Source organism: Danio aesculapii, chromosome 25 (genome assembly GCF_903798145.1).
Source record: "Danio aesculapii chromosome 25, fDanAes4.1, whole genome shotgun sequence".
NCBI lineage: Eukaryota > Metazoa > Chordata > Actinopteri > Cypriniformes > Danionidae > Danio > Danio aesculapii.
In genome coordinates this window covers 24,682,811-24,697,693 of record NC_079459.1, presented here as the reverse complement: position 1 = coordinate 24,697,693, position 14,883 = coordinate 24,682,811, and the positions used below count along the sequence as shown (strand labels likewise).

General features: G+C 34.8%; 1 protein-coding gene across 1 annotated transcript; it reads left to right on the top strand.

Annotated features, from left to right (window-relative positions):
* Positions 1-3,919: 3,919 nt before the first annotated feature.
* On the top strand, positions 3,920-14,627 carry map1lc3b (microtubule-associated protein 1 light chain 3 beta). Its single transcript, XM_056452009.1, has 4 exons — positions 3,920-4,140; positions 6,735-6,790; positions 11,302-11,408; positions 13,217-14,627. Exons 1-4 carry the CDS (start codon positions 4,101-4,103, stop codon positions 13,380-13,382), a joined length of 369 nt encoding a protein of 122 aa, XP_056307984.1. The 5' UTR covers positions 3,920-4,100; the 3' UTR covers positions 13,383-14,627.
* The last annotated feature ends 256 nt before the right edge of the window (positions 14,628-14,883 follow it).

The window sequence follows — 14,883 nt, the reverse complement described above, 5'->3', positions numbered from 1 at the left end:
ACTTAATCGATTTGTGTCGGGACAACATGAATGCATTATATGGAACCCTGCCTTTTTTTACAGTGTTGACTTCCATATTTATTTTTTTCTCACTGCAAACCACTATTAGAAAACACACCCTTTCCTCTCTATATGCACCTGACATTTTTTATTTACAGTCAATGACACATACCTGTAAAACAGTGAAAATCCCTAAATAAAATAAGTTAGTTTAACTCATATTTTTTTAAAAGTTACTTTGACTTAAGGAAAAAAAGAGTTATGGTAACTCCTAATACTAATAATATTAAGCAGAACTCAAACTGAATGAGTTATAAATGAATTAATTATATTTTGTGTCAACTTAACTCTAATGCTTTAAGTTAAATTAGTTCATTTATTCTAGTTTGTGTCTATAGCATACAACAAATAATATTTCATTGAGATTACAAAGAAGTACACTTAAAAATATCTGTATCTGAGAAATTGCACGAATGAAAAAAACAGCATGCCGTGCTATAATAGCATATTTGCCGTAATCAGTTACCTCAAACGGTTTGGGTTACCTTAACTTATCAGGTTTTATAGTGTAGTAATATGTATGTATACACTCAAATACATACACACTTACTCAAAGATTTTTTTTGCTGCGTATTCAAACTACTTCCTTAAAATGAGTTGAAACAACACAATTCTTGACATTTCCTTGGGACAACTTCATTGCTTTATGTTCAATCAACTTAAATTTGTAAACTTACAAAACCCTCCATTTTTACTGTCTGTATATATACATAATTTTAATCTATGACTCTATAATCTATGACAGTCCCGACTGTTCTAACTTGTCTCAGAAAAAAATTGTATTATTTAAGACTTAGGAAAGCAATAATGTATGGAAATGTATGCATATGTTAAATATATGCAAAATAATATTTGATTTGCCATTGTTTAATCTGTTTGAAATCATGTTCAATGCAAGTCCACTGATTGAAAAACTTACTTCCTGTAATGTGACAACATCCCTTGGCTTACATTAAAAAAATAGAACAGATATTACCTTTTTGAAGAAGTACATTATAACTGCAGATTAACCGTATACGTTTGAAAGTTGTACTGACCAACCTTCTCACACCTTAACTTTGTTCTGATTTTGACTGACGTGATACAAAAGCTCCAAGATCTAAAGCTGCTTTGGAACAATAATCACTGTGCTAGCACATAAACTTACTGAACTGAATTACCTCCAATGTCAAAGGCTGTTGTTTTCCAACATTTTTCAAAAAAAATCTGCTTTTGTATTGAGCAGAACAATGAAACTGAAAGTTTGAACTACTTGGATTTTTTTCTGCAAATGTCTTCATCACAGTGGTTACAGTTGTTTTTGGTGTCAGCAGACTTTTGAGACTGTATTGTTTGATATTGTTACCGCACTGTTGTTATACAAATGTTTACAGTAGCAACAAAACGTAACAGTTTTCTTTGTGGCATTAAAGGCTAAGCTAAAAGTTAATCTCAGCACTGCTAAAACAGTAGTATTATTTTAAGGCTCATTCAGGAAATCGACAATGTATACCACAGCTTGTGCAAATTGTTAAATCTATGCAAAATCATAATTGTTTTGCAGTTTGAAATCATTTTCAATGCAAGTCTGTTGAAAAACTCACTTCATATAGTGTGACCACATACTCTGGCATGTGTTGGTTGACTGTAAACAGACCCTGCACTAAAAAAGGTGCATAAAAACAACTTTACTCAGAAACAGCTAATTTCACAGGTTAAGTAATGCAATGAATTAAGCATGTAATTTTGAAACAGAAAGAACAAAAATAGTACTTTCTGGTATCATTGTAGACGAGGCTAACAAGATTTTGGCTTTTCATAAAGTGCTTTTTAGTAAGGATAAAAAGAAAACATCTGAAATACACTTTTAAGTGTTCTTTTACAGCATTTTATTAATTTGTGACTGTAGATTTCAAAAACAATGCCTATTTTTAAAGGCCAACAGCTTGCAGATTGTTTATATCTTAAGGTTTTTTACTTAGGGTTACATAATGTATACATATTTATTATTATACAGTACATGTTTAATTGTATTTACATGTATTTACATACATTAATATTATACATTTATATTTCCTTGTTTGGCAGCGCAGTGGGTAGTGCTGTTATAGAGCCAGAGCAGTCTCAATAATATAACTTTTACAAAATAAAATTCATACACGCACCACACAATTCACATTTACAAAATCCAATTGTAAATTCAAAACACAATTCATAAATTCAACACACAATTTGTGAATTCAAAAGTAAAAATCATGAATATTTTCGCCAAATGAAATGGATGTGTATTATGAATCATGTTTGGAATTTCCGAATTGGATTTGTGTATTTTTATTTCGTGTTTTGAATTTCCAAACTGGATTTGTGTATTTATAAAATGCATTTTGAATTTACGAATGAGATTTGTGTATTTACGAATCACGTTTTGAATTTCCAAATTTGATTTGTACATTTTTAAATCATATTTTTAATTTACAAATTGGATTTGTGTATTTATAAAATGCATTTTTTATTTACAAATTGGATTTGTGCATTTTTAAATCATATTTTTAATTTACAAATTGGATTTGTGTATTTACGAATCGTGTTTTAAATTTTCAAATTGGATTTGTGTATTTATGAATCTTGTTTTGAACTTACGAATTGGATTTGTGTATTTATGAATCACGTTTTGAATTTGTGAATGGACTATATGCACACAGACTTTTAATTTTTCAGCCAGGCAGCCCGAGGGCTTCCGGTGAACTGTCTTTCCATTACAAACTTGTCACGTTTAAGATCTGATTTCTTTACAAATCGGCGATCTTCACTGCCTGTTAGATATACAATATGAAGTGGGTCTCAAATCGGACAAGAAGCACTGCATTCAACTCCATTTCCCCCCGCCATGTCTTTAAAAAATGACAGTTTATTTTACCCCAGTATTTTCTATGGAATTTCTGCGCTAGCATGACGGTGCTAGTTGTTACAACGGTCTTTCATCTCATTTTAGACTTGAACAACTAAATGAATGCTCAAGTCTATTTAACTGAATGTATTGTAATTACATTACAACATTGATGCTGTAAAAACAACCTTGTGAAATTGAAAATAGTAACATTAAGCTTTCACCGGAAGTTTATCTTTGGCTTTAAAATTCTAGCTGTGCATAGAGCCCATTGGATTTTGTAAATGTGAATTGTGTTGTGGATGTATGAATTGTATTTTGTAAATGTATTCTTTTAGACTGATCTGGCTTCATACGCTGTCGCCTCACAGCAAGAAGATCGCTGATTCGAGCCTCGGCTGGGTCAGTTGGCATTTTTGTGTGGAGTTTCCATGTTCTCCCCATGTTCGTGTGGGTTTCCTCCGGGTGCTCCGGTTTCCCCCACAAGACCAAAGACATGCTATAGGTGAATTGAGTAAGCTAAATTGTCCGTAGTGTATGTGTGTGAAAGAGTGTGAGGGTGGTTCTCAGTGATGGGTTGCAGTTGGAAGGGCATCCGCTGCGTAAAACATATGCTCGATAAGTTGGTGGTTCATTCCGCTGTGGCAACCCCTGGTTAATAAAGGGACTAAGCCGAGAAGATATTGAATGAATGAATGATTGAATGTCCTTGTTTATCTGGGGTGTCAGGACTGAATGACTTTGACATTTTCAGTTTTTTTACAGTGTGGGACAATTCACTGAGGTAAATAATAAAGTGTAACCCGTGTATACCAACCTCAAAAACACTAATCAAAATTAATGACTTCAATAAGCATATAAAACAGAAAAACAACAGCCACAGACGCAAACTTATCCTCAAACCTGCCTAAAATAGACGGGGGTGACTAACCTCAAGCTCTTCCCCTTTCCAATTCCACCATGTACACGGCATATGCGCCGTGACGTCACAGATCAGCTGACTAGTTTGTTTTGTAAAGACGGACTTCACAGGACGAAGCAACGACGCGCAGCTGAAATACACGGTTTCGCATTATATATAAAAACATAAAGGTCTAAAACCTGTTCAGATACGAAAAACTACAGAAATTAGGCAGAACTGCCTAAAACAAACGTGTCTAATCACATTGTAAACATGCCTTCGGAAAAGACATTTAAACAAAGGAGGACATTTGGTAAGTGCATCGAGTTTAAATCATCAGAGATCCACTTTTCGACTGTATTTTTGATATAGGGATTAACGTTACAGCATGGCACATTTATATCAGTCTAGACTATATTCTGATAAAGTTTATGATTCACTCGATATTTGTGATGGCATGTACAGTAATACCTAATGCTTATGTATTCTGGTCAATGTAATATGCGAATATTTTATTAAAACACTAAATGTCTTGAGGTCGTTATAGAAAATTGGGTCGTGTTTACTGCTCTCGAAACAATCCAGTCAAACGGTGTTATAAGGGTGTCGGCTGTTTATATCTGTACATCTTAATGTTCTGACTGTGAAAACAAAGACTGCAGACACATAAACGATATAAATAATTCATCTAGCATGTTTCCGATGTACCCAAACCGAAAGCTATGTAGCAATGTCTTTGTTTATGTGCAGATGTTAGCAAAACACATCGCTGCAGGATTGGGGGATGGGACTCGTCGTTTAAGGTTATTTAGAAGGACTCGAGTAAACAAACGATACCGAATGAATATTGGGAATATTTCATTTAGCGACTGTTCAGATGCCCTCGTCAGTTTCTTAAACTGTTGTTGTCGTCAATGTGCTCAGTTACAGGCCTGTTAAACAGGCGTTTAGCAGTTTCCTTTTTCATAACGTCCACCTCTGTTCTTTTCCATCTCATTTTGGGACTGGAGTGGAAAATATCTTATTAGCTACATTGCCTCAAACAACATTTCGGGATTTGTTTGTATTCCTACGTTCTTATTTGATCGATATGTTAGGATAACATCCAAGTTTTTACAAAGGCCTCAGTGACTAAATCTCTTATCAACCAGTAATTCACCTGTTTTGTCAAACCAATGTTACGGTAAAAAGCACAAACTATTTTCCACTAATAGAATGATTTAATGAAACAAATCGTTGAATATTTCTAGTAGTTCGAACATGACTGACTCAAAGTCATATAAAATATGTGACAAACTTAAACATTATACAGTAATACATGGCTCTTAAACAGGCGTTTAGCAGTTTCCTTTTTATAACGTTAAACTCTGTTGTTTTCGATCTCATTTTGGGACTGAAGTGGAAAATAGCTTATAAGCTACATAGTCAGAGACGTACCCAGACAACACTTCAGGTTTTGTTTGTATTCGTAGGTTCTAATTTGATCGATATGTTAAGGTAACATTCAAGTTTTTACAAAGGCCTCAGTGACTAGATGTAAAACAATCTCTTATCAGCCTATAACTAAACTGTTTTGTCGAACCAATGTTATGATAAACAGCCCAAACTATTTTCCACTATAAGAATGTTTTAATGAATCAAATCATTGAATATATCTAGAAGTTCGAACCGGTCTGACTCACAGTTATATAAAATATGTAACAAATATTATGTGTGTGAAATGTAAATGCTAATAATGGACTCAACAATGGAAAGGTTAAACATTTATCAGTCAAACATCCAAAATTTGACAATTGTATTCGTTTTGTGAACATGCACACCAAGTTGTAATAAGTGTATTTTTTATGTAAAGATGTTATGACTACAATATGTAACTATATCTATCTATCTATCTATCTATCTATCTATCTATCTATCTATCTATCTATCTATCTATACACACACACACATATAAACAAAGACCTGCTTTTGTAACTAGAATCATCGTTCTGAATTGGGCCTCATTAAGCTAGAATGAATGTCCTTATTAGTTAAATAAACGAAGAAAGATCAACTGTTTCTATGAAATGAAACTAAATAAACTACATGGAAATGAGTGAGCCACCAAAATCAACCACAGTTGCTCAATAATCGCACGTGCTGTACATGAGCAGCATGTGCTCAAACAAGTTCATGAACCGGCGCTCACAAGACTTCATGCTCTTTAGCTTTTCTTGTTCGTTTCTCCTTGGAAAATCTTGTCTTAAAGTCAAGGTAGTGAGTTAGCGTGTACTTATCATTTTATTGTTTTATAGTTGCTGTAGATACTGTCCTGTCATGCTGATTCATGCCTTTTGTTCAAAGTCTAGATAGCGTGGTACACAAAGGACGTCCTTGTTTCTGTTTCATGTCTTTTAACTGATTATGTGGAACAGATGCTTTTACGACAAAGTAATCAACTAATAATACAAGCTATTTATCTTAAAAGGAGCATGCATAAATACTGAGCGCTTTCTTAAAGAGACAGTTCACCAATATGAATTACAGTTTTCTTTTCATCGCCTTGCCTTGTATACCAAAAGAACAACTTAAGGGGATAGTTCACCCAAAATTTTAAATGACCTTCGTTTTTTTATAGGTTGAACACAAAAGATACTCCGATTAGTAAAAATGATGACAATTTTCATATTTTGTGTGAACCATCCCTTTAATCTAGAGCTAAGCCTTACAGCATTGAAACTGAACCACAGGAAGGAGCTAACAAGTTTACAGTGGACCAGTTAAACATGATTAAACTCGGTCCTTCAGAGAATCGATCGACACTTGAGATCTAAAGCCATACCCAGCTCAGTGAAATGTCTGTGGTTTAATGCGTTTTGTATTGCGATCCGCCTGTATCTAATATCCGCTCCTACTTCCTTTCTATAGAGCAGCGGGTGGAGGATGTACGGCTGATCCGGGAACAGCATCCAAACAAGATCCCGGTAAGCAGATTAATGGCCGTCTGTGGAGTTGGAGATGAAGATTAAAATTGATAACCAATTAAAAGGAGGCTTCCACGCTTAGAATGAGAGTGTGTTTGTCAATATAGATTGTTGTAATGCAGCACTGCCAGTGCCATGTTTGTTCAGAATGGGCTTTTTTTTTTTTTTTTCTTTTTTTTTTGAAGACGTATTTACATGCCCATATGTTGTTTCAAACACATTGTTTCAAACGGCACACGTAAATACATGTAAATAATTTGAATATTTCAACTGACTTTTCTTAAATATCTTGTTTTGTGGTCGAAGAAAAAAAATGTTGAGCGATAAATTACAACTTTTTATCTCATTTTTGAAAGTTGCTATTTTACCATTTTTCTGTGGGTGGGGGGATTTAGACTTTTTAGAGACTGTAAACTTGTAAAAAAATAACAAGAAATTCATTTTTGTCCAAAATTTTTGCATTTCTCACTTTATTTTCGTAAAAATCAGAACAGAGTTTATATTAGGGCTGGGAGATTTGGCCTAAAATCAAAATCTCGATAAATTGAACATTTTAACTTGATTATGATGAACGGTTATTTTATTTATTCTATTTTTTGCCCTCATAGTTTACTGACTTTTGTATGGTAAACATGCTCACATATTACAAGTGAGAGACTTTTGAATGAAGGATGCATTACTTGATTTAAAAATAATTGAAGGAGGGGCACACCATATACAATCAATGATTATTTATTGAACATTAACGTTGAACAACTGATATTAAAACCAGGAATGCTCCGATTAGGATTTTCGCAGCCGATACCAAATACCGATTCCTTGTCATGGTAATCGGCCGATACCAAGTACCGATTCTGATGCTTTAAGCTTTATAATGCATAAAGCACATTTCCCTCCAAGTATGACCTTAAAGAAAAAATGAAGGATAAAGAAGTTCAAATGTAAAAACCTATAAATCCATTACTTCTTTACTAAAAGAAAATAGGTCTATTATTACTGTTTATTGCAATAAGTGAACTTGCAATATTGTCAAAAACACATTACATATATGTATAAAGGCCTAAATACATGCAACGTCATTCAAATGTTTTTATAATCTCCGACTAACACAAACACTTGCGATCGGTTCATGAGATCGGCCACATCAGCAAGTACTGTTCGAGTCAGTAAATGTGATTATCGGCTGATATCGATCGATCGGAGCATCCCTCATTAAAACACACATTGCCTAAAACCAACAATCAATTCTTTTATATAAAAAATAGTGAAAATAAATAACTTGCACATTTGGAAACAAAATAAATTATTTTCAATGTTTTTCATGTTAAAAGTAGAAAATAAGCAGCATTTCTTCTAAATAAAATAACTCTTGTATATTCTGTAAATAATAGTTTAAACAGTGCATTTCTTGCATCTTCTATAAAACAAATAATAATGTAATTAATCATTTTAATGTAATGCAAAATATGCTGTGTCAAGGCATCTCTGACGCAGCTTACGATCATCGTCAATGTAGTGCAAAGTAACAAAAATAGCGGGGTCACATGACTCCACATGCAGTAGGGTGAGTAACGGGAAAAACTTGATTGATTATAGGTTCTGAATGTCGATTTCAGTTACTTTATTAATGGCCCAGACTAATTTATATTACGAGATGTACAATAAATTTCAAGAAAGCATCAAAATTATAGGAAATAAACTCAGAATAGTGAAAAATCCTGTAAACTCATCGCTCAAAAACATTGCTCTTTTATCTCATAGTTATGCGTTTATTAGTATATAATACTAATAGTGAATTTTCTTACAATTTGGAGAAAAATACGTATGAATTGCAAGACATAAACCCAGAATTGTGAGGAAAATCTGCAGAAAACTGCAAAAAAAAAAGCCTGTAAACTGTACACTAGGGCTGGGCAATTTGGCCAAAAATCTAAATCTCGATTAATAAAAATGTTTAACTCTATTACGATTAATGAACGATTTTTTTATTTATTATTTTATTTTTTTAAGTTTTGTACAGTAAATATGTTAATATTTTTTGATGAAGGGTGCATTGTACACCGTCTACTGTCTTTGATTATTTATTGAACATCAACATCACCCTTAAAAAAACTTAAATTAATCGTTGCCGCCCACTCTCGTCACCGCTATCAAATTGACCAATCACAAAGCTTTGCCGCGTTGTCACGATGTGTAGCTGCATTTTTTGAGGTGCGCGGGTATGCGACCATGTGAAGGCTGCACTGAACCATACGCGTGAGCTCAACGCAGAAGTATAAATCAGTCTTAACAGAGCGGAGTGATGTAACTCAACACAGGGTAAGGAAAATAATTGAAAATAATCGGCCTGAAAAATTAGATCGATTATAGGTTATGAATGTCGATTTCGATTAATCGCCAAGCCCTACTGTATACACTGCCTATCAAATCGCACTTGTTTCGCTATGAATTAAAAATATGAATTTACTATGAATTGCAATGGTAAAAAAAGTCAGATTAAAAATACTTTTTTCATTCTTTATCAAAAACAGGTTTCTATAAGAACAAGAAAATGACGTTTAAATGTTGGAGTCAAAGAAATAAAATAAATGACTCAAAAGCAAATGGCCTTTTAGATCAAGGCCTTGATGTAAATGTTTGAAACTGCTCAACAGCCTGTTCTGGGTGTAATAGGTTAATCTTGTGCATAATCTCAAAAGGAAGCTTGTTAATAGACCTATTAAAACAGCTAGCATATGAATGTCTGAGTTTGCATGTCTGTATAGGCCTTTATCAGCTTCTGAAAGACCCATCATTGGTTCTAAAGCCAGGTGTCACCTCTATTGATCGTGCCTCAGGGTTACTAGTGTGGATTGTTATTCAAGCTGGTCAGGATCAAGTCAACTTCCCATCTGCTGAATAGACACAAACCACAGCCCAAAATAGCTCATTTGAATAGGAAAGGTTTTGTGCAAAATTTGTGTTTTAAATAAAGGCAACGGTTTAACATGACAACGATGGAGTGCATATAGAATTTACCGCATGTTTATGATGCATCGCTCCTCTGTTGTTCTAATGTAAAGTAAATTTAAATCTGAAAATTAATTTATTTGTCTTACAAGTGCCACAAAAAAAGCACAGACAAAAAACTGTTTCCTTGCTACTCCTGCCAGCTGATCACCTCTGTGCCCTTATGTAAGCAGGTGAACTGACGTGAAATGTAGGTGGAGCTATCATATCCATATCACCAAACCACTCGATCCGTGACATAGAATAATACAGCATAATGTTATTAATCTTAATTACTCAATCATACAACAAATAAACAATAAAATTAATTAAATGTCACAAATGGCTCCAACATCACCTTTGTGGATGCAACACAAACACTGCCACTTACTCTTTGTTTACGTTTGACTTTAATCTACACTTCTCTAACACATACCGTGGCGTGCATGATGTCATCATTTTTAAAGATTCTCATATTCGGTTGTTTACATGAACACGGCAGTGTCGCATTTTCAAAAATGTCCACTTTGTTTTTAAATTTATGCATTTTCAGTCCCATAAACGCCTTTGTCATGTACAGCGGGAAAAATTAGTATTGAACACGTCATGTTTTTTCCTGGGAATAATATTTCTAAAGAAGCTGTTGACATGGAATTGAACCAGTTTTTGGTAAAAACCCAAACAATACAAACATAAAAATAAAACAAAACAAAACAAAAAATCTGAATTTAGTTATGTGAGAAATGTAGGTTACTTATTAGTTGTGTAGTTACTGAGAGATTTTAGCTACTGTCTGGGCTTTCACTGCCTTTCTACACCTGCCTTTCTTCATGTGTTCAATACTTTTCCCCTGCATCATTTCATTTTATTATGCACAACTTAATTTGTAAACGAATTAGATTTGTTTTTATTGCATAGATGGATTTCTTTGGTTGATACCAAATTAAGTAATAATGTAATTTTATGCCAAAATAACGCATAAAATATTTAGTTTTCAGCCGAAAATAATGTCATATAAACCATGCAGTGAGGACAGGTGGTGATGGGTGAAAAAAAAACAATTATGAAAAGTGACATTTACAATTAATAATACCATTAAAAATTAATACCTCGATTTCTCATGGATTACATGTATGGGTGCCATTTTGGTGTATGCGTCACAAAAGTGATTTTACAAACATAGAATACATCTTTCAGGGTAACATATTTAACATATTTAAAACAAACAATATACTTCATCTGACACATTAAAAATATATAAAAGAATAAGTTTCCCAGTACTGGGTTGTGGCTGGAAGGGCATCCGCTGCGTAAAACATATGCTGGAATAGTTGGCGGTTCATTCTGCTGTGGTGACCCCTGATTAAATAAGAGACTAAGTGATCATGCTTAATTTTATTATATGTTAAATTAATGATGATCATAATTTTAGTTTTTTACATCCAATGTTTGATCCAACTTATTCACTTAATATTTGTATTCATATATGCTAAAATGTTACTCGTTGATTTTATATGTTTCAGGTCATCATCGAGAGATACAAGGGAGAGAAGCAACTGCCGATTCTTGACAAAACTAAGTTTTTAGTTCCTGACCACGTTAACATGAGCGAACTTATTAAGATAATCAGGTAATATCACTGAAAAAAACATGTTTGCCGCTGTTTCAAACTACTTATTTAAGATGTGTTGAAACAACAATTATTAAGGGGCGACAACTTAATTATTTTATGTTCAATCCACTTAAATTAATTTCACATGAGCTCCACTGGGTTTTTCTGGGTTCCACATAAATCCTTCATGTTGTGCCTTCAAAGGGTCACGAAACACCAAAATCCACATTTTTTGAGATGTTGACAGTCATATATGTGCCCCACGCTGCTAAAAACAATATTAGGACACATATACTTCACAGTAAAAGTGAAAATTGGTTGTTTTTGCGTTATTTTGAGCAAATTCATTCTTCCGGTTTGAAAAGAAATTTTGAAGCTACATCACGGCGATGAGATCCTTGTGTAAATTCATGTGCATCGATGGATTTGCTCTTCAGTGTTTGGACTCTCAGTAGTGAATATTAAACCACACTGAATTGAGCTAAACAGAACTGAACTTAAACACTACAAACTGAACTACACTGTTTCAATTGACTATAATCCTCTATGTGAAGCTGCTTTGACACAATCTACATTGTAAAAGCGCTATACAAATAAAGGTGAACCGAACTGAATTGAATTCCAGCGTGTAAGACTGGATGTCTGTACCGGCATATACAACGTGATGTCATTGAGTTTTCATCATTAATTCATGAGAGAGACTTGGTTCAATCCAATCAGTGTGCTCTATTGTGAATGAGGTGCAACTTCATTAATATGCATGATAGCTTCGAAGACTGTTTTTAACTGTTACAATGTTTACGGCAGAGAGACCCCATGTTGTGTTGCCAAGCGTAAATAAACAGGTGGAAGAAGAAGAAGAAGAAGAAGAATTGTTTGGAGACATTGGTCATCAGTGTTGCATTTTTAAACATGCTGTAACAAAGGTTTTGTTTTCATTTCACCGCTATGAGAGCGCAGCTGGACTCACATATGTGGATTACAGTGGTCTGCTAACACGCCACAAAAATATGTAAGGAACACTTTTTGTTTTACCTGAGAGCTTTTCGAATCTGGAAATGGTGAAATCCAGATTTGCAGCTCGTCTGTGGCCCTATAAGGCCCAATTTACAATAATCGATTTAGTTTGAAAATGATGTTTTAGAATGAAAACGATCCACATCCACACTAGCGTTTCACCCAGCATTTCTGAACTACTCTGCATCTACATTAGACTGCTGATCTCAAAATGAAAATAGGCATTTTTTTATCATGTTTTCATTTTATTGTTAAGAAAGTGAAACAACGTAGCCAGGGTGATGTGAATGAGGTTATAAAGTATACGTTTCCCTTTGAAGATTTACCCGATGTGTCCTCTGGAGTTTGTTTTTTAAATCAAACTTGCAAAGTCTGAACTTAGGAGAGGATGCAAGGCTGAACTGTGTGTAGGCTACTTAATATTGAGGAAAAAGCCCTAATCAGAAAGGCGAATGTCTGCAGCCCCACCTCCGCTTTCAGATGTCTCAGTTTTCCCCCATACACACCGAGACAGAGCGGCAGCGTTTTAGAATGAAAACGGCCTCTTCAGTGTTTCCAAAACGCTCTGTTTTCGGCACTCGAAAACTACGGCGTAGTGTGGACGGATGCTGTAAATGTAGCAAAACTTATTCGCTTTAAAACTAAAACGTATTAGTGTAAACGGGGCCTTAAGTTACCTTAACAACATGGAGGATTTATGTGGAACCCAGCATTTTTGTACAGTGTACCGAACAAATATCTTTTTACCTGATAATTTCTTAATCATTATTTATAGGGAAAATAATAATGCATCTCTGTTTTGCCAAAAGGCGACGCCTCCAGCTCAACTCTAACCAGGCTTTCTTCCTGCTGGTCAACGGTCACAGCATGGTATCTGTGTCCACTGCCATTTCCGAGGTCTACGAACGCGAAAGAGACGAGGACGGCTTTCTGTACATGGTTTACGCTTCCCAGGAGACATTTGGATCCCAGTAAAAAAACAAATATATGGCAAAACGATTGGCTTTCACTCATGGACAATGATACAATCTAGCCTAAACTCTTCTGACCTATCCCCCACATATAACCCTATCACGTTTCCCTTCCCCATCCAATCAGGAAGCAGCTGAACTTTCAGTCATTTGGCTCCAAAACCATTATCCAAAGCTAAATCCTAACACCTTACATCCCGACCTCAACTCCCTTCTGTTACTTTGGTGTCTTCAAAATGGATAAGTTAAAGGTCGTAGGACAGGTTATGGTTTACTTGGACTACCCAAACACAAAGCTTGAACAAAAAAAGACTTCTGAGATAAAATAGTCTTGTTTTCTTAGCGGTTGAATTCCTGAAATGACATCTAGTGTAATGTTAGGCGGCCAAAACAGTTTCGGAGGTTACACGTCAGGTCCTGGTGACTTTTAACCCCATTGTGTCATTTCTCAAACTTTTTATTTGTCAGCCTTTTCTTACCTGTAGATGTCAAACCGAGTTTTCCGCTGCTCCATTTTCCTGTTAGAAGCAATTCAGTCTTTTCTCTTCCCCCTTGAGCTTTTTTGTTAACTGGGTCACGAGCGTTGAGGTTCTTGGATTTCACAACACAAGGTTCGAAATGACGTCCTACTTGCCTTGTTGACATTTTGATCCGGTGGGACTTGCCTGAGGAAGTAAGATAGTATGCAAATTAAAATACAAGAAATTCTGCTTTGATTGTAGTGCGAAGCTTTAAAAAGTCCAAGTTTAGAAAGCAAAATGTAATTATAATGGTACATTGAGCGAATGAATGTGACAATTGGACACGAGTGCTGCCCGAACATCCTTGCTCTTTTAGGTGCACGCTTTTAGACTTTTCGATTTTATTAGAGGATTATTTACGCCTTTATAAACGCATAACCGTGAGCTGTTGTACTCTTTCCATCTGTATGTCTTACAGTAAACTGTACAGAAGCTTTAGATGCCTTTTCTCCTGAGCATTTACTTGCTGTTTGTCTTGCTCTTATTTAAAGAGATGTTATTTTTTTTTCGTCGTTTTCTTCATGTAAAAAAACAATTCATATGTGCTACTATTGTGCAATTTACAAAAGTGACTGTTTGTTTGAATGAGAGTTTAACTTTAAAGGATTATAATATCAACCCATTTATCGAACTAAAGCTCATTTTGTTCTGTGTTCCTCCTGCTCAGATTTACAGCAATATCACACTTCTATTTCTGTTGATATTTTAAAATAAATGAGGAATATGCAGCCTGTCTGGTTATTTCTTTTGGTTCTTCATTCATTCATTCATTCATTTTTCTTCGGCTTAGTAACTGATTTATTAGAGGTCACCACAGGGGAATAAACCGCCAACTATTCCAGCATCTGTTTTATGCTAGCAGATGCCCTTCCAGCCCAGTACTGGGAAACACCCATACATTCTAACATTCACAAACACACTCATACACTACGGCCAATTTTTTTTTTTTACCCAATTCACGGGGAAAACATGCAAACTCCACAC